Genomic DNA, 25,168 nt, shown 5'->3' on the forward strand with positions numbered 1-25,168 from the left:
CTTTTGAAGCTTGAAAATACCAAAGCTTCAAACTAGACATTACAAAAAAAGAAAATGATTTATTTTTGATTTTTGTTGCCAGTAGACTCATGCTAATTGTATCAAATACCAAAATTAAAGAATCGCAAACTCCTAGCCTTCACTAGCCATCTTTCTGTCCCTGTGCCTTCCCACCATTAAACAGTTCCTAAACTTTAGCAAGCACATGGATATTCTGGAACAGTGTGCCTTACCATGCTCAAAACCTTCTGCAAAGTTGACACAATTAAAAATATAAAAAAAAAAAAAAAACCAAGGCCAGTATACTTTGCAGTCTTATTGCTTCATCATTTCAAGATATAATTGTGTCAGAAAATAAAAATACAATGCAATCATCCTAAATTTCCATGCAGAAATTGATGCAAGTAAATAATGTCACTGACAGGCTCGCTGTTCAATGCAATTCTGACTCTGAGAAAATTGTCAGGTGTCACTACTTTGCACCCACGATTACATGGAGAAATTGAATGAACTTCCCACACTCAATAAATGTGAATTGCAGTACTCTGACCAGTAGATCGATGTTCATTTCAGCCATGAACATGGAAGTTGGAAGGAACAGCATTAAAAAAAAAAAAAACTGGTAATTACATAAAGAATGGGATGAGAAACATCCCATTTTTTAGGTAATTACCACTTTTTTTTTTCTGATTTTTCTGTTCTCTATCTGGAAAAAAGGCCAAATGTGTCATTGAGTGTTGAGTGTTTAGAATAGTTTAGAATGGGCTGGATTTTTCATCCAGGTGTAATAGTGGTGGGAGTAGTGCTAGGAATGGGAGAGGAAAGATTAGCAAAACAAGTGTTCTCTGCCAGGTGGGAGTAGTGCTAGGAAGAAAGTTATGGCAAATAGCTATGGAGAAAGTCCAGAAGGCATAGCTGCATTTGGGCAAGATGCAAGTTTCCTGCTATTAACACTCTCAAGATAAGTTTTCAGTGTGGTAATAATTTTCATGCAGCTATTCCGGTCTTTGGTGTACACTGTATAGGAAGATAGAATTTTGGATGTAAGCCATTTGCGGTATGCCTGACTCTTCTTTTGTATTTGGCACACCTGTGGGAGAACTGAGGCTTAGCTTAGATTTGGGACAAGAATGAGAGTGGAGCAGGAATTAAACATTTCCATGCCGATGGGAACAGCATGTAAGAAAGTTTTTAAAAGAATTAAATTTGAGCAGCTTTTACAAGTAAATTGTAGACTCAACTATACAACCATTATTGAAAAAAAAAAAAATGAAACTTAAAAACAAGAACCATATCTTGGAGTCTCAGTGGCAAACTCTGAAGAAGAAATTGATTGATTCAGCTAAGGAGATATGTGGTGAAGTTTCTATCCTTGTCTGCAAGTATAGAAAAATAAGAACATTACGGTGGAGAAAAGAAGTTAAAGAGGCAGTCCTGGAAAAGAAGAAAGCTTATCAAAAGTTCCTAGCAAATAAATGAGCAGATGCCCTAAAAGAATACAGAGAAAAATATAAGAGAGCTAAGTTGCATCTAAAAATAGCTAAACAAAATTCATAAGAAGACTTTGGTAAGAATATAGAAAATAAATATCAGGAAGGAGGCAGACGTTCTGGAGGCTATTGAGGAAGCTTAGAAATGGAGGAAAGAGTACTATAAAAGTAATCAAAGATGATAAAGGTGACATGAAAACTGAAGATAAGGATATCCTAGATGTTTGGAGTAATTACTTTGAAAGATTGTTAAACAAACAGTAGTTCTGTTACTGCTAGAAAATTTTACTGTTACAGTAACAGAACTACTGTTAAACAAACAGTAGTTCTGTTACTGCTAGAAAATTTTCAAGAGGAATCTTTTTATAAAAAAGTAACTGCAGAGTTGGATAAAGGAAATGGCTACACTATGATTCTGCTGGATTTTGCAACGGCATCTGACAGAATACCACATGGAACTCTGTTACGCAAATTACAATAATTGGAGGTGGATATGATACTGGTTAAGTGGATAACAGGGTGGCTGCTGAACAGATATCAAAAAATCTGCCCACTTCCATTTGCACAAATCAAGCAGGTAAAGAGGCTGAAAGTGTTGCAATCACAAACAATCTCACAGAAATTGTCCCCACACCCAACAGAATACCAGACAATTCCAACAATTCCTCAAACACCTTGGGTCTCTTCCTCACAAGTCATCCATCTAAATATGCTGTGAATGTTGTCTGCCCTCTAGGCTGCTTATACCACAGTGTAGTACAGATCTCTTTCCCCATGAAGCGACACATCCATACATTGTATAGTATTACCAGAATGCTAAGTGGAACAATCTTCACATCTTCTACGCCCTATTTCCTTAGGCAGATTACTGTTTCAGCCACCTGAGCCAAACCTATATGTAGAAAGAATCACTGAAATAATTCCCATCAGCATGGAAATGTTTATTTCCTGATCCGCCCTAAATTCTTGTCCCAAATCTAAGCCTTGGTTTTCCCACAGGTGTGCCAAGGTTATATAAAAGAAAAGTCAGGCATACCGCAACTGGCTTGTATCCAAAATTCCCTCTACCTATCTGTGCTTGGGACATCTGAAACCTCATCTTCTGTCTATACAAATAATGCTGGGGTCCCACAAGGCTCTGTTCTTATGCCCACCCTCTTCTTCTATACATAAGCAATCTGCTCCAGCTGACTGCCAGTCCAGTATACAGTTTTGCTAAGGACAACATTTTGCAGTAGGACAGTAAGGACAGCAATTAGCTGTATACAAGACTGTGTTCAAACCAATTTTAACTTATGGATCTGAGAGCTGGGTCAGAAGTAAAACACTTGACCAAAGACTAGAGACCGCAGATATGAGAGTCCTGAGAAAGATCAGAGGTCTGAACAGATGGCATCAATGGCAATATCATATTAAAAATGAGGATATTAGGAAAGAACTTGACATTGTCAGCATCCAGGAATGCGTTAGCAGAGCTAATCTCAGGTGGTATGGTCACTTAAATAGAATGGGAGAGGAAAGATTAGCAAAACAAGTGTTCTCTGCCAGGTTGGCAGCAAAACGACCCAGAGGAAGACCAAGATATAGGTGGATTGATACGGTACAAAGTGCCTTAGACGATAGAAATATAAGATCTGATAATGTTGGAGTTTTGACAAGTAACAGACTGATTTGGAGGAAAATTGTAGATAGGAAGTTAGTAATGATGTAGTTTTTCATGTAGTACTGTCATATCCTGTACACCCCTTGAGGGTACATGGCAGGAATTTGATGATGATGATGATGACGATGATGAACATTTTGCACTTTTCCTTTTCTTTTGACAATCCCTGCAATGCACATATTACCACAACCGCCGGAACTCTAACATCTACTTCCTTAAATTTTGATCTTCAAAACATTTATCAATGGGGTTTGGATAAAACTTCAACACTAGCAAAACACAGCTCTGCATTATTTCCCACAAACAAGAACTCTGTTCTTCCAATGTTACCCTTGACAATACTCAAATCTATTGGATTTATATTCTCAGAATAACTTTAAATCTTTTTTGGTACAAGCATATCACAAATATTGCTGCCTCTGCATCCAAAATTTAGGCTTTCTCTTTCATTCAAGGTTTTACTTTAACTCCAAACAGCTCCTAACCTGATACACAAATCCACCTGACCATGGAATACTTCTCTCATATCTGGGGTATCCATAAGAGCTCCCTGCATATACTAGATTCTATACAGAAAAGAGCAGCTAGCTTGATTGATAACCCATCTCTCATTAATACTTTCCACTCACTGTTGCACATGCATTCAGTCTCCACAATTTGCATCTTCTATAAATACTTCTATGGCTGACGTTCATCAAGATTGGCATCAATAATTCCTCCACCCTCTTGCAGATTCATCCAAACACATGCAGAAACTAACCTTCACCCTTTCACAGTTCAATTTCAACCCCATATCACAAATTTCTTCTTTTCTTAGTTTATCCCATCCACTGCTGCCCTCTGAATGGTCTTCCACCACGTGTTTCACAAAGAATGCAAACTACAGCTTTTCAAGTCAGATGTGAACAATTTCCTTCTTTTCCTTCCAGGGTGGATTCTCAATATTTAAAATAAATAAAATGATAATAATAATTCCTACTCTGCTGTTTAGATTTCCAACAAAGACCATCTTTCTATTTTCTTTGTTCCAGTTACCTTCTCAAATGCCCCCTCCAAAAATTCCTCCATTTATTCCTTAACAGAATCTTCTGTGATTAAGCACAAATAAGTTTCATTGTCCATTACTCCATTCTGATATTGCCTTGTTTAACCAGGCTATGCTCCAGCAGGCATGAATGTGGTTGTTAGAGACTGTCTTAATTTTGAAGACCCTCCTTATGATATTGTATAAAACTTTTTCTAGCTTCGCAGTCAAAGGTAGAGCAAGCTTCAATAATTATTAATGAACCTCCATGTAGGTTTGTTAATTTATATATATATGAGGGTGATTTAAAAGTTTAAAAGTTTGGTAAAAAAAAAAAAAAGTTAAACACATTTTTTTGGAAAAAAATCATCTTTATTTCTCAACATAGTCTCCATCGAGGTCTACACATTTGGTTCAGCGAGTTTCCAATTTTTTCATCCCATCTAAAAAGTAGGATTTGTCAAATTGTGCAAAATAGTCATTGACAGCCTTGATGTCCTTGTTTGAAGAAAATTTTTTTCCCACTGAGCCAGATTTTTAAGTTTGGGAGCAAGAAGAAATCACACGGGGCCAAATCCGGAGAATACGGTGGATGTGGAACCAATTCGAACCTCAATTCATGCAATTTTGCCATTGCGACAGCCAATGTGTGGGACGGTGCATTGTCTTGATGAAAGAGCACTTTTTTTGTGTGCCAACCTTGACCGTTTTTTCTCCAGTTCTTCTTTTAAATAGTCTAACAATGATGCATAATAGACTCCTGTTTTTATCTTACCATTTTCCAAATAGGGTATCATGATAATTCCTTGTGAATCCCAAAAAACAGTGACTATCACCCTCCCAGCTGACAAAATGGTCTTCACTTTTTTTGGTGCTCTTTCACTAGTCATTGTCCACTGTTTGGACTGAGGTGTGTAGTGGTGGATCCAAGTTTTGTCTAGTCACGAATCAATGCAAAAAATCCTGCAAATTGCAATTAAACATCGCCAAACACTGCATTCAAATGTCTTTTCGCATGTGTTTTTGATCTACAGTCAACATTCACGGCACTCATCATGCACACTGCTTTTTCATGTGCAATTTTTCGTGCAGGATATTACACACCTGTTCAGTTGAGATGCCTACAATCTTATGTACTTTCACTTGGCGGTCTTCCATAACGATACCATCGATTTTGTCAATCATATCCTTCAGGTGTCTGGAGCACGCTTTATTTTCGATGGACTTACGACCACGTTTAAACTCTTTTATCCAAAAATAAATAGTCTTTAATGCTTGTACAGAGTTCCCATGAACTGCATGTAACTTGGCTTTGATCTGCACGAAACTCGTTTTTCTCCATTTTTATGAAAAATTCAAACACGGTGATTTTAAATGTTTGGCAAACGAGAACTATGCATTGCTGATGACACTGATATGAATGAACGAATTCTGCCAATTGGAAATTTACCAGACTTTTCAAACAACCCTTGTATATATATATATATATTTTATTTATTTATTTACACAGACAGACACACACACACACATACACATATATGTGTATATTGATATTTATTTGCATACACAATGTGCCTGTTAAGTAATGAGATTGATTTTTTACAGGACAGTCCTTTGAATAAATGTAACAAATGTGTTTATAGTTTTGGCTGCTAGAGTGTGATGTAATTGCAGCTGCAACGTTTGTGAAGCAGCAGTTTTCATGTGGCAGCTGGTGAAGTAAGAGTTGTGAGTGGAACATATCAGAAGTTGCATCATGGAGCAAAGAGCTGTGAAAAAATTTTACTGTAAATTAGAAAAAACCACTACAGAAGTGTACACCTAAGAAAAGTTTATGGCAATGACTTTCTGAGCCATGTACTGCTGGTTTTCAACATTTAAAGAAGAGAGGGAGAGAGTCCCTGGAGGGTGAACCACACTGTGGACTGCCAGTTTCTTCACAGACAAATGAAAATGTGGTGACAGCTAGGCAAATTGTTGCCCATTACAGACAAATAACCACTAGGCTACTCATTGTATACAGCTTGTTGTCAGTGAAGAAATGCCAGATTAATCTTAGAAAGAGATTTACACAAGAGGAAGAGATGTTCGATGTTTGTGCTGGACACATTTATGTGTGAACATAGATAGCACCGAATTGCATGTTGTCAAAATTTTATCCATGCAGTCAGTCGAGATCATGGTGTATTGCAAAGAATTGTCACCAGTGATGAAAGTTGGTGTTTTCAGTTTGATCTGAAAATGAAACGCCAGAGCATGGAATGGCGTGGAATGTCCTTCCAGCAGAAGAAAGTCAGGTTGCAAAAATCATGTGTCAAGACAATGGTCTTTTTTTGATGCTGCTGGAATTATCCACTGCAAATTTGTTTCTGGGAGCACCACAGTGAACAGTCAGTGTTATTTAGAAGTAATTCACCATCTGTATGCCAGCATGTGACATGTCAGGAAAGAACTGTTCCACAACAATTGGTTTCTTTTGCACAACAACACACCCACATGCTGTATGTTGCTTGTGAAGCAGTTTGTTTCTGGCTTCAAAGTTGATCAGAGTGATTGAACATTTCCCCCTATCCACCAGATTTGGCTCCCACATTTTCCTCTTCACAGAGATGAAGTGTGCCTTGAAAGGAGAGTGCTTCAGCAACATTGAGGACATCCAACACTGTCTGACTGCGATAGTGAAGGAGATTCCCATTCGGGACTTCCACCATGCCTTTGAACACCTGTACAACAGACATAAATGTTGTGTAGAGATGGAGGGAGATTATTTTGAATCTGAGTAATTGACAATTCCAAATATAGTTTTGTTTTGATATAATAGTTGTTGTTACTTAACAGGCATACCGTGTATATACGCACATGTTTATTCTTTTTTTTTTTTTTTGAAGAGATATAATCTGTTTTATAATGAGAGAGAACAAGAATATGCATTCAAATATATTGCACGTATTCATATATTTTACTGTTTGTTTTCTAGGTGTATTAAGACAGATCAGAATCTTCTTAACTATTTAGAAGAACAAAATATGACTAGATTTGCTAACAACCTTATACATACCCTTTCTCTCTTCATGGATACAACAGATACACCAGGAGACATAGCTGTTGCTATCATATTATCTTGGACTTTATTTTACAGGCTGATTTTCTAGTAAGTAATAATCTGAGTTTAAATGTCATCCATTTGATCTAATCCTGTAAACTGTTTTAAATTATTTTACATTTAAAGGAATACAACTAATCTTAATTATAGTGTAGTTTATATTATTATTATTATTATTTCCTCAGGCATCTCCATAAAGATGGGTTCGTCACGGAGTCAACCATTATTCATGCAGTAAATGTCATACTTCTTGAACTTGTTCACTGACAGGGTGCTAACACCTACCTCTGGTGACCCATTAGCCCTCCTCCCCTTCCCACCCATGAGAAATCCAGTCATTTGTCATCTACACTCTTCTGCAACTTCTGGGGAAGGGGATAACTGTGTGTTATTCATTATAATAATAAAATTACACATAAACACAGTTGTCTATTTAATTAAGACTGATTAAACTATAGATAATTCAAATCATGTAAGAATTGGTAGTATGCTCTGATTAAACACCTTTCTCTTTAAACACAAAGATAGGGTGCTCCTAATTGATATTATGATTTTTACCAAATGCACTCCATGCCAGTGTCACACGATTATTTCTCTCTGGATTCTGCCATCAATTGTAATCCTTTGACATGGGTAGATGTAGTTATTCCAGCTTTACATTCTCAATGTATAGTAGTTACTCTTATCTGCAGTGAATACATTCCAAGACCCCCAGTGGACATCTGAAACCACACATAGTACTGAACTATATATACTATGTTCTTTTATAATGAAACCTGTGGAGTATTCATGACTAAAAATACACACGTAACTACAGTAATAAGATTTTTAATAAGTAAATATTTCGTCCTAAGTATCATATGGCATCTTCAGTACAGTTAATTCAAACACATACAGTTAGGGTGCATGCTTACAATGGAAATCCCTCTATGCATGCAGTAGCATATTATAGAATTAAATTAAAATATATCTGAAAAAAATAAAAATAAATAAAAGGTTTCATTAAAATGAGATAACATATATAAAATTATTTTACACAATGTAGGATGACAATTTCCTATACTTTAGGGATAGTAAGAATGTCATTACGGTTCAAATTGGGTCTGTGACTTAGGGCTTCAGGCACTTTCTTTATATAAAGATCTAAGTAGAAGTTTGGTCTTTCTCCAATGGATCCTATGGTTTGGGTATTCAACCCAAACGTCCAATGTTCCTGTAAATTGTTCTGGTATGGACAGACAGGTAGATCCACTAGCAAATGCATTTCGGAACATCAAGACCATATCTGTCTTATCAAAGGCCACTTGAAATCTGGCCTCACACAACGCAGAATTGAAAACCCAAACCATAGGATCTATTGGAAAAAGACCAAACTTCTACATAAATCTTTATATAAACATGACATTTATATAAAGAAAGTGCTGAAGCTGTACATCACAGACCCAATTTGAACCGTAATGACGTTCTTACTATCCCTGAAGTATGGGAAATTGTCATCCTAAATTGTGTAAAATAATTTTATATATGTTATCTCATTTTAATGTAACCCTTTTTTTTTTCCCCACATATATTTTAATTTAATTCTATAACACACTACTGCATGCATCGAGGGATTCCTTTATAAGCATGCGCCCTAACTGTATGCGATTCCTGGTATTGTTTGAATTAACTGTACTGAAGATGACCTATGATACTTAGGACGAAATATTTGCTTATTAAAAAATCTTATTGCTGTGGTTACGTGTATATATTTAATTATATATACTATGCTTTTTCCTATACATACATACATACTGTCCGACCACAGATGCGAGACCCTCGGCTGGCAATGTGCCAAGAAGAGTCAATTCATCATGAAAAGTAGAAAGGAATAAGGCAAAGTATGAATCCATTACCAACATGTGAAATCAAGTGCTTTATATGTAAAATTTTCTAACTATTGTACAAGCAAAATCGTTAACACTTTAAAAACTAGAATTTTCATAAAACGTAATTTTCTGACATATAATCATAAATACTCATCCTATGAAATCAATTGATTACCATATGATCGGAATGGATTCGCCTCCTTCTGCAATACGCAGAAATGTCGAGGGGTCTCTCATCTATGGTCAGACTGTACCTATGATAAAGTTGAATTTATAAATTTCTGTCATGTTGTATCACTGTCTTCTATACAGCTAATTTAGTGTTTTGTAAAATAATGATACAACATGACAGAAATTTATAAATTCAACTTTATCATAGGTACAGTCTGACCATAGATGAGAGACCCCTCGACATTTCTGCATATTGCAGAAGGAGGCGAATGAGAAAGATTAGGGGCATGAGCAGATGGCATCAATGGCAGTATCATATTAAAAACAAAGATATTAAGAAAAAACTTGACATTGTTAGCATCCAGAAATGTGTTAGCTAATCTCAGGTGATATGCTCACTTAAACAGAATGGGAGAGGAAAGATTTACAAAGCAAGTGTTCTCTGTCAGGTTGGCAGGAAAAAGAATCTCAGAAAGACCAAGATGTGGTTGAATACAAATTGGCCAGTTTGTCTGAAAATGCCCAGGCCACCTAGTCAGAAGAACTGATCAATGATAGACTACAGAAATAATAAACTGTTTCCTCAGAGATTATAAAAGACCTAGAGGACGAACCATTTAGCTAATAGAAGGATGAAATTAGGAAACACATTGGAGCGGCATGGCAACAATCAGCCCAGGGCAACACCAAGTGGAAAAATCTTGGAAAGATCTTCATTCAGCAGTGGATTGTGAATGGTTTATGATGATATCAATTCATGTATTTTGAACCATCCTCATTGTATTACAGTTGGGAATTAAAAATTAAATAATCATGAAAGTATATGGAAAACGGAATCTTTCCTTGTATGAAGTTGCAAGACAAAAAGTAGCAACCAATCCTATTAGAATCAGATGATGAGTGGGTAGGTGTGTTTGTGAGAGAGAGATTTAAAAAACAAAACATAATATTAAACTGAATACTTCTAAATAATTTTCCAGAGTTTTAGCATGGAATGTCCAACTTTAAAGCTGAAATTAGAGAGAATGTAGAAGAACTTCAGAAGAAAACTTTCTCTGAAGAGATCCATATTTATCATTATCATCTTCATTAAATTCCTGCCTGTACAGTATATGATAGTACTACAGGAAAAATTTACATCATTACTAACTTCCTGTCTACAATTTTTCTCCAAATAAGTCTGTTACTTGTCAAGACTCCAACATTATCTGATCTTATATTTCTATCGTCTAAGGCACATTGTACCATATCAAACCTGGCAGAGAACACTTGTTTTGCTAATCTTTCCTCGCCCATTCTGTTTAAGTGACCATACCACCTGAGATTAGCTCTGCTAATGCATTCCTGGATGCTTACAATATCAAGTTCTTTCCTAATATCCTCGATTTTAATATGATATTGCCATTGATGCCATCTGTTCATGCCTCTAATCTTTCTCAGGACTCTCATATCTGCAGTCTCTAATCTTTGTTCAAGTGTTTTACTTCTCACCCAGCTCTCAGATCCATAAGTTAAAAGTGGCTTGAATAGTGTCTTGTATACAGCTAATTTAGTGTTCCGACTAATTTCTCTCTTATTCCATATGAATTTATTCAGTTGACTTCTTACCATACCAGCTTTGTTGATTCTGTTGCCTATTTCCATATTTAATTTACCATCTTCACTAAAAATTGTGCCTAAGTAGCTGAAATATTTTACTTGTTCCACAGGTTCTCCATTCACAATGCAGTTAGCATTTTCAACGATTCTGCCTATTTTCATTGTCTTTGTTTTTTTATTGCTGACCTTCATACCATATCTATTACAACAATTATTCAATTTAGTCAGAGAATCTTGCTGACTTGTAGCAGATTTATGTAGAAGTGTAACATCATCCGCATTGTTACATCCTGAATGAAGCACTTTATTAAAGAAATAATTAATTCAGAATTTAACAAGTCAGAAAGTTCAGCTGAGAGAAAAAAAAAACTTGTACTCAAGCAGAAGAATTAAAGTACTAACTGAAAATGGAAATAGAATTTACTTTATGGTAGTAGATTTGTAATACTAGGTAAGGAACTGCGTATATAAATTAGTATTATGCGAAAAGCATCATGCACACAGTGAAATGTAAATTAGATGCAAGCATTAGTCCAAAGGTCATGGGTAGGCCTGAGACAAATTTGATCTCACAAAAGTGATGCACATTCGTTTCCCAGAAGACGCTGCTATGGTCTCGCGATTTTCCGAAGTTGCCGTGGTCGATGAAAGTAGCGGGCGGGAAAAGATCGCAGAAAAAAAGTAAGGGGGCGCTATCATAGCTAGCAACGAGGGTGAAAAATAGGGGGGAAGTGAAAGGTGAATAAAAAGTTTTGTACCCCTTTCTGAAGGCTTTTTTCGCCTGCCTTCCTGGATGATGATTTGACTTCGCTGGTGGATCGAGGGTTCCTGACTGTGTTTCGTGGCGATGGTTCGATATCGGAGAGTGCGCCTTTCCCTTCGATGTCCGAACGTCTGCCGGTGCGAAAATGCGAGATATCTTTGCTGAAAGTCCCAACAGAATAATATCACGAGCGTATACCAGAACCGACAGTAGAAGCGATGGTCCAAAGCAGATCGGGAATGGACGAGAAAAAACACCAGGCGCAGAGTATAGCTTATTCTGACGACCATAGTGACCCACCACGTGGACGTAGGCTCATGGAGGTGTCGAAAGAGAATTCAAACAAAGAAGGACGGTTCAGATGGACCTGGAGACCTTGCCCCAAGAAATGGTAAAGTATAGATTTTGTTGCATAATTACTCAGTAGGTAAAAGTGAAGAATTATTGCAGTGTATTAATCGAGTGTGGGCAGTACTTAAGGACTTTAAGTGATTATTTAGCAGTGTTAATGTCCATAAGACAAGTTGTTAGGAATGATTATAGATGATTGTGACTGGTTTAATATGCAAGATTAACACAATGGGTAGATGTTGATTAGAAAAGTATAATGAGTATATTATGCGTGCTTGAGGTGTATTAATCGAGTATGGATTAATACACCTCAAGCAGTGTCAATGTCCATAAGACAAATTGTTAGGAATGATTATAGATGATTGTGACTAGTTTAATATGCAAGATTAACACAATAGGGAGAATATTGATTAGAAAAGTGCATTGTGTATATTATGTGTGCTTGTAACGTATTAATCGAGTATAGACAGTACTTAAGGACTTTAGGTGATTATTTAGCAGTGTTAATGTCCATAAGACAAATTGTTAGGAATGACTATAGATGATTGTGAATAGTTGAATGTGCTAGACTAAAATTAGTAGGTAGAAAATTTGGTAGAAGTGTGTATTTTGTATGTTAAGTCTCTAACACAAAAGAAAGATTCATTGTTCATGTATTAGAGTATTAATTAATTTGAAAAGGTTTAATTTTGCATGTCATTGTACTAATTGAAAGTGTATATTATGTCTTTAGATTCCAATAAACATGTTTTTTCTTGTATACCTGAGCTTTGTCTGTGTTATGAACCAAAACTAGCACTCATTAAATTCGATCCATAGCGGGGGTGGGGGGGATTGAAAGAAAGGTATAACATGTTGTTATAGAGGTCACGACTGCAAACCAGAATTTACTTAGCCATAGTAGAGCATTTAATTTATTCACCTATGTGCACCAAAGGTCTGGAAAAGTCTCCCTGAATAAGAGTCCATTCTATTCTAAGATATTGGCTGGCGCAGCGTTAAAAAATAAATTTGTCAATATCTGAAGAGGAGATGGTCCTAGACAGAAATTAGAGGATTCGTTTCTTATAGTAAGGAATAACCTTTAACAGACAGGGTATGCACGTGAGTAAATTTTGGAATCAGCCAGAGATATAGAATTTGTTTTCCTTACAGAATGAGTTTGTAAGAAGAGATATAGATACTAGAGTAAGGGAAATTTTATAAGTCATGCATTTAAAGTAAGGAGGTTTATAAGAATAATGGAAATAATATAAAAGGGTAGATAAAGAAAGATGGCGGTGAGCCACACACCACATAGCGGCAGTTATAAAAATGGCTCACACACACACACAGAGCTAGTAGGAAATTGATAGAATAAGGTTAAGATAGAAGAAGGTTTAAAAGAGGTTAGATAAAAAAAAAAGGATTAAAATAGAATGATGATTAAAATATAACAATGGCGCAGCCGGTAGGATATTGATAGAATAAGGTTAAGATAGAAAAGGCTCAGTAGAAAAAAAAGAAAGATATAAGATAAATATAATAGAGAAAAACCAAATCATAACAATATTGTTAAACGTTGCGTTCTCCCTATTCATTATTTTCTTAACCTTTTATGCTATATCTCTGTTATACACTCAATCGGGTAACATATGGTACCTCTGAGGGACAATGGAATTTCCTCGAGATTGAGGCGGTATCAGAGTGTCTGAGATTTACCCCTCATAAAATGCCAAGAAATTTATTTGTTTCGCTGCGCCACTTAGAGCTATTAGATTATTAATATTAACAACCAAGAGGTAATCTCAGGACAGTACTTAATGATACCTATCAACTCTGCAGACGTGGCCAAAATATACCCTTTTCTAATATCCCGCATAGGTTCACATTAATATTTTATAAGAGGTGCATCGGATTCCAGAAATCACAGAAAGTCTTTGTTAGAATCAAAAGCAAGGTTTATTAAATCTCAAGAGTTGATACACTTAATAACATTAATTCAAATCCCATCTTAAGGGAGATCCATACAAAGCATAAAACATTCAAACACTACTATTATACTTATAGCATATTATGTGGCAGCTATCTAAAGTAAGAACTATATTAACACTCTCTAATGCATTATTTATGTATTATTATCACAGTTATTCTAAAACTCTGTAGCTCTGTTAGACTACTCAAGATAAGCATTCATATCTTTCACAATCTCTTTATAATTTGTCAATTCTTCACTCTAAACATATCCTTAATTTCATTCAATATAAAAGCGAACTTTAACACATCGACAGACAATAAGATTAAATTCAATATCCTTCTAAAGTGATAGCAATACAACCTTATCCAATATCATTAATGTTCCTTTTTTTTATAACATATTAACGTGGCACAAATCTTTCATTCATATTCAGTGAACACAAACAAAGTCTACTTTCTTCCTTTATGGTTCTTTATGGCATCATAGGTTCACAGAAAACTGGCCTTCTGTGGACAGCCAAACTTCTCGGCTTTTTCTGCGGAGAAACTGCCGCCGAGACCCGCGACTGCCTATTCAGAATCTCTCCGGCACGGGGGCACTGGCACCCTTTGCCACCATGAGAGAGGAACACACAGGAGATCCAGGAACAAAAAAGCCTTGTTTCAGGGTTGCATGACCCTTATATTTCCCTTTTTCTTCTCGGCGTCTCTCGCACCTTTTCGATGCCAGCGAACTTTCACATGTTACTACGTCACGCCGTCCATCCTCTCCCCAACTTATCGCACATACGCTGACGTCATGTTGTTTGCTTGGGGCGAGCCACTCCCTCGCGTACGGCTCTGTGACCTTTGGACTTCATCACCCCCCCCAACTGTTGAATTTGTGCTTGCATTCCATAATTCCTTTATACATGTTAATTTATAAAGCTCTGGTAATGTTTTACATTTTCAATATTAATTTTACCTCATTCGCGAATGGCACAAAATATATACTTATTTAACCTTTTCATATCAGAACATACTTGATATACATATACATATTACTTATTTTACACTTAGAGGCAATTTACTATATTTTTTTCCCTTTTTTGAGTGGAAACGCATGTTAGATTGTGATAAGATAGGGGTTCATAAAATTCCACTCTATCATAATCCAACAGCATAAAGCAAACAGCTGACATTAACATCTCCAATTTTGATATCATGTTTAATACCACTTTCCTCCATAATGTGATCCATATAGATAATGAATAACAATGGGGGATAATGTACATCCTTGTCTAACTCCAGATTTAACATTAAACCACCTTCCTCTACTTCCTTCAATTCTAACTGCTAACTTACAACTCAAATAAAGACTAAGTATTGCTTGATATAATACCCCATTGACACCATATAACTGTAGCGTATCGAATAGCTTCTCTCTTGGCACCTTGTCATATGCCTTTTCCAGATTGACAAAACTTAAATACAGATCTTTGTTATATTCCCATGATTTCTATACTATTTGTCGTAAAGTGAAGATCTGATCCTGACATAAATCTTACCAGGAACATTCAGTAGGGAAATACCTCTGTAATTATCACATTCAGTTTTATTTTATGGAGAGAAGAGGCAAGGAATAAGAAAAGTCTCATTGACTATGTTATTGTTGGTAGGGATGTTCTCTCTCTGGTGCAGGACACCAGAGTGTACAGAGGATTTGAAATTGGAAGTGATCACTATTTAGTCTTGAGCAGGATAAAATTGAATTTCATATTGAAAAGAATAACATGTAAGAAAGTTTTAAAGCTAATAAAAGTTGAGCAGCTCTCAGATGTGAACTGTAGACTAAGATACTCAAAAATTATTGAAGCAAAATAAAAGAGTTTGAGAACAGGAACCACACCTTGGAGATTCAGTGGCAAGCCTTGAAGAAAAAACCCTGATTGATTCAGCCAGATTGGCATATGGTGATGTTGTCTGCAAGGATAGAAAAATCAGAACTCCATGGTGGACATGGGAAGTTAATGAGGCAGTGAAGGAAAAGAAGAAATTATATCAAAGTTCCTGGCAAATAAGTCAGTTTGTGCTCTTAGAGAATACAGAGACAAATATAAGAAAGCTGAACACTGTGTAAAAGTAGCTAAACAAAAGTCATGGGAGGACTTTGGCAAGAACATAGAAAATAAATATCAAGAAGGTGGCAAGATATTCTGGTCGTTGTCGAAGAAATGGAGGAAAGAGTGCTGTAAAAGGAATTAGAGATGATAAAGGCGATATGAAAACGGGAGAAAAAGATATCCTTGAAGTATGGAGTAATTACTTCAAAAAATTGCTAAATGAAACAAGCAGTGATAGCACAGTGGTAAAAAACACTCAACAGGCATACAGTCAGGAATACATATCTATACTTGAAGATAGAAATTGCCATCAAAGGCTTGAAATGTGGAAAGGCAGCAGGAGTAGATGATATTAGACCAGAAATGCTGAAGTATGGTGGTATAAAAGTCTTACAGTGGTTGCACTGCATAGTTCAGAAAACCTGGACAGAGAGACGAATTCCTGATAATTGGAGTAGAGTTCTAATAGTACCTATATATAAAAAGGGAAATAAAACTAAATGTGAGAATTACAGAGGTATTTCCCTACTGAGTGTTCCTGGCAAGATTTATGCCAAGTATACTTGAGAAACGGTTGAGAAGAATTGTGGAAGAAAAGCTTGGTGAAGGACTGGCTGGATTCAGGCCAAATAGAGGCTGTAAGATCAGATCTTCACTTCACGACAAATAGTTGAGAAAGTGTGGGAATATAACAAAGATCTGTATTTAAGTTTTGTCGATCTGGAAAAGGCATATGACAAGCTGCCAAGAGAAAAGCTGTTCAATACGCTAAAGTTGCATGGTGTCAAAGGGGCATTATATCAAGCAATACTTAGTCTTTATTTGAGTTGCAAGTCAGCAGTTAGAATTGAAGGAAGTACAGGAAGATGATTTAATGTTAAATGTGGTGTGAGACATGGATGTACATTATCCCCTCCGTTGTTCATTATCTATATGGATCACATTATGGAGAAAAGTGGTATTAAACATGATTCGAGAATTGGAGATGTTAATGTCAGCTCTTTGCTTTATGTGGATGATGTTTTACTTCTAAATAAATCCGCTACAAGTTTGCAAGATTCCTTGACTCAATTGAATAACTGTTGTAATAGATATGGTATGAAAATCAGCAATACAAAGACAGTGAAAATCGATAGGATCGTTGAAAATGTCAAATGTGTTGTGAACGGAGAACCTGGAACAAGTAAATAATTTCTGCTACTTATGCACAATTTTTAGTGAAGATGTAAATTAAATATGTAAATAGATAACAGAATCAGCAAAGCTGATATATTAGGAAGTCAATTGAATAAATTCATATGGAATAAGAGAGAGAAATTAGTCAGAACACTAAATTAGTTGTATACAAGAAAGTGTTCAAACCAATTTTAACTTATGGATCTGAGAGCTGGGTCAGAAGTAAAACACTTCATCAAAGACTAGAGACTGCAGATATGAGAGTCCTGAGAAAGATTAGAGGCATGAACAGACAACATCAATGGCAATATCATATTAAAAACGTGGGTATTAGGAAAGAACTTACATTGTCAGCATCCAGGAATGCGTTAACAGAGCTAATCTCAGGTGGTGTGGTCACTTGAACAGAATGGGCGAGGAACGATTAGCAAAACAAATGTTCTCTGCCAGATTGGCAGGAAAATGACCCCGAGGAAGATCAAGATATAATTGGATTGATATGGTACAAAGTGCCTTAGACAATAGAAATATAAGATCTGATAATGTCTGGGTCTTGACAAGTAACAGACTGATTTGGTAGATAGGAAATTAGTAATGATGATGAAATTTTTTCATGTAGTACTATCATATCCTGTACACCAATTGAGGTGTACATGTCAGGAATTTGATAATGATGAGAAGGACCAACTTTTCCTTTTTCATTGTGTCAGTTGCTTTCTCTAAATCCTCAAAAAATTCCTCCACTTTTACCTTAGGAGAACCTTCTGTTGGACCTTAGGCACAAATAAGTCTCATTGTCCAGTTCCTCATTCTGATATTTGCCCACATCACTCTACTTGAGACTGCCTGCCATTCAAGAAGATTAGCCTCGTATTTTGTGTTGAATACAATGGCTACTCCTTCTTTTCCTTGATTGTTATTGCCTGAATATAGCATTTTGTATTTATTGCTCAGAAAGAACTGAAAAGTTTTTGTCTTTTTTGTTTCAGTCACCCCTATTATGTTAATCTGGTACTTATCTAATTCCTCAGCTAGCTCCATTTCTTTTCCATTCAGGCTTTTTATTTTCATAGTGCCGATCTTTAACTCTGGTGATGTTGAGTTGGAGTGTGTTTTCAGATTTGTTCCAGTAGCTGACTTTTTGCTGTTCACCCTGGTTCTCTGTTGAAAACAATGTGGTCCTTGTTGAACCGCATGATGCCCCAGCCAGCATGAAATTCTGTCATCTTGTACCATCATTTTATATTGTGGTTTAAGCCATTAAGAATACAATTTGTTCAGCTAAATCCCAAATTGCCAGCCCATCCTCTTTTGTTCAGTATCCAGGTGGATACCCAACAGGATTCACCACGAGAAGGTGAGGATCAGACATTTGGTCAGAACCTCTGGTCAGTTCTCCGCATTCCTTTAAAGGCTATGTGAAGGTTTCCTCTCAGTTATACAGCTTAGACCCTTAAGCACCCTCCATATTAATTATTTATTATTATTATTATTATTACACAACACCTCCAGGGAGTCCTAAGACTCATCATGGGGGGGGGCACCTTCTCTACATCTCTCCGTCATCATCTACACCAGCGACATCTACTGCCTACCACAATCACCTCTTCTAGTATTTTCACTGACAGTTACAAACATCCATGCCCACGTTGGGATTCGAACCCACAGCCTTTTGGCTTTTGAGCAGATACGCTAATTTCTCAGCCAACCTTGCTGGGAACATCTGTGTAGTACTTTGGTATCATTCCAAATAATCTTGTAACCATGTTGGATTGGATTTAAACAATATTGATGCGAACACAGATTGATAAGAAAATAACTGTTAACTTAAAAGCTAATATTTCGCTGATATGAGAAGTATGGAAGATGAGAGTAGGCGAATAGAAGAGATGAATGCAAGGCGAATCAGAGGAGAGAGAGAGAGAGAGAGAGAGAGTTATGGGAATGATAGAAGAAGAGAGAATGGAAACAGTAGAAGAGAGGTTAATAGAGAGTTATTACCAGCTTAATATTAGCTTTTAAGTTAATAAATAGTCATTTTCTTATCCATTTTGGTCCTTTCTTTGAGGTTTAAATGGTGATTAGAATGTATTTTGGTAAATAATGGAGACAACTAGTGGAGAAAAAAAGTTATTTTCTTATCAATCTGTGTTCGCATCAATACCATTTAAATACAATCCTACATGTGTGATGAACATATAAGCCCATCCACGCAGTTAATCCTGTAGCCAGTATGAGTAATCCCATGTTAGATACTGTTTGTTATGTTTCTTGGAGGTAATATTAGGATTGATGTAGAAGTGTGTATGGAAATAAATTAGCCTGTTTGTCTGAAGTGGAATAACTGACGGCTGCATAGGGCTAAATGCATTCCTAGTAGTACTAGAGGTAGAATTTTATCATTCTGAACTGGTATCACAGAGTTGATTGGATGAACGTGTTTGAAAGTGGTAAGGATATTAAACTTCCTTAAGAAGTATGTTCTGAAATGACTTTAATGTATATAATAGCAGTTCTGTGTGAGTCATTTCTGCTAATAGAGAATGAAAAAAATGGCTGATAATATTCTTCTTTGTTTGTAGAAATTTCTTGTTGAAGCAGTTCAGATGAGCAACATCTAATATGAGCTCTTGTAAGATGGTATTTAATAATACCATATTTCTTCTGATTATTTCATGATGGTTGACAAAGAGTCATTTAGCTGCATTTTTTTAAGGAGATCTAGTATATAAATGAAGTTGTTGTTGTATAAAGAAACCTGTAGAGCATTCATGACTAAACATACACACATGACCACAGTACTAAGATTTTTTAATAAGTAAATATTTCGTCCTAAGTATAATAGGGCATCTTGAATACTGGTACTTCAGACAATACTAGGAATCACACACAATTAGGGCGCATGCTTATAATGGAATCCCTCTATGCATGCAGTATCGTGTGATAGAATTAAATTAAAATATATCTGAAAAAAATAAATAAATAAAAGTTTACATTAAAATGAGATAACATATATAAATTATTTTACACAATTTAGGATGACAATTCTCAGACTTTAGTGATAGTAAGAACGTCATTACGGTTCAAATTGGGTCTGTGATGTAGAGTTTTAGTACTTTCTTTATATAAACGTTCATGTTTATATAAAGATATATGTAGAAGTTTAGTCTTTTTCCAATGGATCCTATTCTTTGGGTTTCAGAACATCAAGACGATATCCATCTTATCAAACCACAGAAATCTGGCCTCGCACAACATGGAATTGAAAACCTAAACCATAGGATCCATTGGAAAAGACCAAACTTCTGCATAGATCTTTATATAAACGTGAACTTTTATGTAAAGAAAGTGCCTGAAGCCTGGGCACTTAATAACAATTAGCATAACGTTATAGTATAGCGTGCATTTAGTTGTAGCAGTTCCTTGGCACTAAAGTTAATGATGACTGCAGCTGCAGCTCCAATTACAAATGGTGTGTCACCAAGTCCTTCCCCATTCAAGGACTCTATTGCATAACATAGTAAAGGATTTTGTGGCATTTAAGCTTTCTAGCAGTTGGATATGCGGCAGGTGAGAGAAGGGGGGAGTGCATATATGCATAAAATGTAGGTAGTGGGAGGAATTCAGTGAGTTAGATGTTACAATACCCGACCTCGTTGTGTCAGGAGTGGGAGAATCTCAAGAGTTGAGTAGTGTGATAGATGAGAATAACGAGCAAAATATGAATGAAAAAATAAGAGTGGGAGGTGTGGAAAACTTGAATGATTGTGAAGTTTTTGGAGATGGTCTTCATTGGAAGTATGAGTGGCGAGTAAGAGTGACTAACTTACAGAGAGAGAGAGAGAGAGAGAGAGATGAGTTGAAAGAGAAGGTGGAATATCTCGGGTATCAGATGAGAAGTATGGAAGATGAGAGTTGGCAAATAGAAGAGATGAATGCAAGTCAAATCAGAGGAGTGAGAGAGCGAGTTATGGGAATGATAGAAGAAGAGAGAATGGAAACAGTAGAAGAGAGGGAAATAGAGAGAGTTATGGGAATGATAGAAGAGGAGAGAATGGAAACAATCAGAGAGAGGAAGTGAGAAGAATGCAAGGGAGTGCTGGAACCAGGAATAGAGTGACGCCAGGACAGCAGGTAAGTAGAGGTACACTGAGAGAAAGAGTTAGAGGGGGGAGAGAGAGAGAGTGAGCAATCAAGGAACAGAGTGGTAAGAGGTGTGATGTATAGAGCCTTGATGATCTGTGGTATGCAAAATAGGATGCCGGAGAGTGTTTGTCTGGATGAAAGATAGAAAGTGTGGCTATGGCAATTAAGTGGGGTGGAAGGGTGGATGAAATGATTGTGATGGTGGGCAGGAATGATTTGTGCAGGAATGACTCGAGTGGTGAGAGATCTGAGATTCATCCTCGAGGATGTTCATAAGAAAACACAGAGAGGAAAGGTAGTGTGTGTGTGTGTGTGTTACTCAGGTATGATAATGAGGAGCTTGGCAGAAGTGCAGTAATAATGAATAGCATAATAGACAAAATGTGTTAGAAAAGTGGATTGGAATATGTGGATGCTTGAAGGACATTTGAGGAGAGAAAGGAACTGTATGCGAGAGACCACTTGCATTTGAATGAGGAAGGATGTAGACATCTGGAGAGAGAGAGAGAGTGATGTTTTCTGAATAAGTCGCTCTGTCAGTGCAGGGAAGCTAGAATTCCTAGGGTGGATGGTAGCAGGAGTGGACTCTTGTGGGAATTGGTGCTTGGGGGAAGGGGGATGACATGAGGTAACACTGAGTCCAGTGGGGGGGGTCAGCAGGGGATAATGATAAGCATAGAAACATTGGCATTTTTATGGTTTATACTAACACCAGGAGTATTTGGAATAAAGGAGATGAATTGGTGGTGCTGATAGCATCAGCCTGGCCAAAGATTATTGGGATTGCTTAGACATGGTTGACGGAAGACGACATAATAACAGGAATAGAAGTAGTAGGGTACAGCATTTTTCGGCAGGATAGGAGGGGAAAACATGGTAGTGGAGTACTGCTTATGATAAATGATGACTTATCTCCTCTAAGAGTGGAAGCTTTGGAAGGCAGTGACACTAATGGTCCTGAAAGCATATGGTGTGAGGTAGAGGTGGGCAAGACAGGATATTTGGTGGGATGTTACTACAAGCCGAGGGGTTGCAGACACAATTTGGTCTAAAGTGGATTTATTTAGTTAGTTATGGCATAATAAAGACACATAACATCAGAATATATAAATACATATTTGTGCAGACAATAAAAATGAGACAAGTAATGCACATATACAAATATCAGGTAAAAAAAAAGTCATTCAAATTTTAAGTCTAGTTCAGATAGCCAATCAAGAGCTGAAGGATCTGCCTCAAAAAAGTCTCTCTGGTTACTAGAGTAGGCTCTTATGCTGCAGTCCTCCACAGTGTGCTGGGTGGTTTGGTTTATGGCCTCACAGTCGCATTTGGGTGTAGGTGATCTTCACCACTTGTGTAAGCTGTCTGTCAGATATCATGTCCTGTGCTTATCCTATTTAGGCTTTTCCATACATGACATGGAAGCTCAATCCCTTTTGGATTTTGTTGGGAAGGATATACTTGTTTAAGTCTGGCGGCGATTTTTCTTTCCAAGTTTCTAGCCATTTCAAATTAACATTGAAATTGCTATTTACTAGTTCTTCAGCCAGTATTAGTGGAGGCCATCGGGATTTAAGGCGATTCATATTTATATATGAGAGGTCTTCGTGTATTGGCAACAGGGGATTGCTATTTATTTTTTTATACTCTTTTACTAGAGCATTTTGTCTGTGCAGGTTTGGTGATGCAGTATTGCTCAAAGTTGGAAGCCAATAGAGGGGAGTGGGTTTGACACAACCTGTTATTGTCCTTATCGCTGCATTTATTTGTGTGTCGATTTTCTTGATATGAGGACTGTTTAGCCATACTGGTGAACAATATTCTGCCACAGAGTAGACTAAGACCAACATGGAGTATGGCAGTGTAATAGCAGAAGAACCGCATGTAGAACCTCGCAGTTTTTTATGACATTATTACAAGTTCTGAGATTTAAAGAAAGATTCTCCAGATGTCTTTTGAAAGATTGTGTTCCATCCAAGGTAACACCAAGATATTTAGGAAAATCTTGGTGCTGCGGCATTGTGTTGTTTAGTGTGTAAAGTGGATGACAAACAATATCAATCTGGAACTGCAGGTGAAAAAGATGGGAGATGCATGAAGAATGTAAGAATCAGACCAAGAGAGCAACTAGTATGGTGAGGATGGCAAAACTGGAATATGAGAAGAGATTGGCACTAAGATCCAATAAAAATCCTAGGGAATTTTTTAGCTATGTGGCCAGTAGGATGAGAAATGTTTGTGGAAAAATGACTCTGTTGGATAAAAATGGGAATAGAGTGACAGATGCAAAGGACATAATGGAGTTGTTCAGTGAATGCTTTGTTGGAGTATTTCATCTTGAAGAAGTAGAATTTAATTCTAGAGGGATAGGGCAGGTTCAAGGTTTAGAAGTACAAGAGGAGAGTATGTTTCAAATAATGAGTACTCTGGATGTCAATAAGGCAGTGTGACTGGAAGAATTTCACCATGGGTTTTGAGGGAATGTGCTGAACAACTGACATCTCTGTAGACCTGGCTTTTCAATGAAAGTCTCGCCAAGTGAAAAGTACCCAAGGAGTGGAAGGAGGATAAGATAGTACCATTGTATAAGGGTGATAAAGCAGACTGGAAGTGTTCAAATTATAGACCAGTTTGTGTTTTATCAGTCGTTGTTATGATCTTGGATAAATTAGTGAGTGACCATATACAACTTTGGGCAGATGAAAGTAATGTTATGTATGAAAGTCAACATGCATTAGTTAAGGGACACTCTTGCTTTAGTAATATGATTTCCTTTTATAATAAATTACAAGAGCAGTTGATCAGGGAAAGGCATACACTGCCATTTTTTTTTTTTTTGATTTTGCAAAGGCATTTGACAGGGTGGCACATAATAAGCTGATATTTAAGTTACAAAACATGGATTTAGATGTTGGGTTAGTTAACTGGATTCAGGATTGGCTGGCTGATAAATATTTGAGAAATGTGTATGGTGTGGCAATATCAAGGAAGCAGAAGGTTGTGGGGTCCCACAGGACTCAGTACTGGGACCTTTAACCTTTGTTTAACCTTTATATCAATGACATTGTCAATAGATTGCAAAGGGATATTCAGTTGTTTGCAGATGATGTGAAACTGGGAAGGGTTATTAGTAATAGTGCAGATGTGACAGCCCTTCGAGAGGATTTGAATAAACTGGACAGATGGGCAAATGAATTTGGGGGGGGGGGGGGTTGTCAGTTTAATGAAGCAAAATGTAAAGTCTTGAAGTTTGGGATACATCGATGGGAGGCTGCATACTCGATTGGAGGAGCTGTACTGGAGGAATTAAGGTAGACAAGAGATCTGGACATGATGGTTGATAGAAACCTAAAATTCAGGGGGCATATTGCAAAGGTGGGGAAGGTAACCCAGAGGATTGCTTCAATACTGAGAAGGACGCTGCCCTGCAGAGATAGAAGAGTTATCATTCCATTGTGTAAGATCCTGATCAGACCACACTTAGACTATTGTTCTCAAATTTGCTCCCCAGAATTTGAAAGGGATAAATTAACTGTGGAAAGGGTACAGAGGCGGATAACAAAGATGATTTCATGACTGTACAATGTTAGTTATGAGGATCGGCTGAGGGAATGTCGACTACAGAGTTTTGGTAGAATGAATAAGGAGAGGTGATATGATTGAGACTTTTAAACTGTTGAGAGGTAATTACAGGGTTGACACTGGGAAGTTCTTTTGCTTGGTGGAATAATGGGAAGGAGAGATGACAAAGGGCCA

General features: G+C 36.8%; 1 protein-coding gene across 3 annotated transcripts in view; it reads left to right on the top strand.

Moving 5' to 3' along the window:
• The window catches only part of LOC150095180 (calcineurin-binding protein cabin-1-like), a 1,028,489-nt gene that overhangs the window by 448,365 nt on the left and 554,956 nt on the right, over nt 1-25,168 (top strand). For all 3 annotated transcript variants that reach the window (XR_016550194.1, XM_090411711.1, XM_090411712.1), the window contains exon 25: nt 7,155-7,328. Coding sequence is in view for 2 of the 3 variants with exons in the window: in XM_090411711.1 (XP_090267837.1) it covers nt 7,155-7,328 (174 nt within the window). In the remaining variant the exon portion in view is untranslated. The remainder of the gene's footprint in view (nt 1-7,154; nt 7,329-25,168) is intronic.

The sequence above is a fragment of the Typopeltis vanoorti genome, chromosome 21 (genome assembly GCF_054136105.1).
Source record: "Typopeltis vanoorti isolate ZY-2024b chromosome 21, IOZ_Tvanoo_1.0, whole genome shotgun sequence".
Lineage (NCBI taxonomy): Eukaryota > Metazoa > Arthropoda > Arachnida > Uropygi > Thelyphonidae > Typopeltis > Typopeltis vanoorti.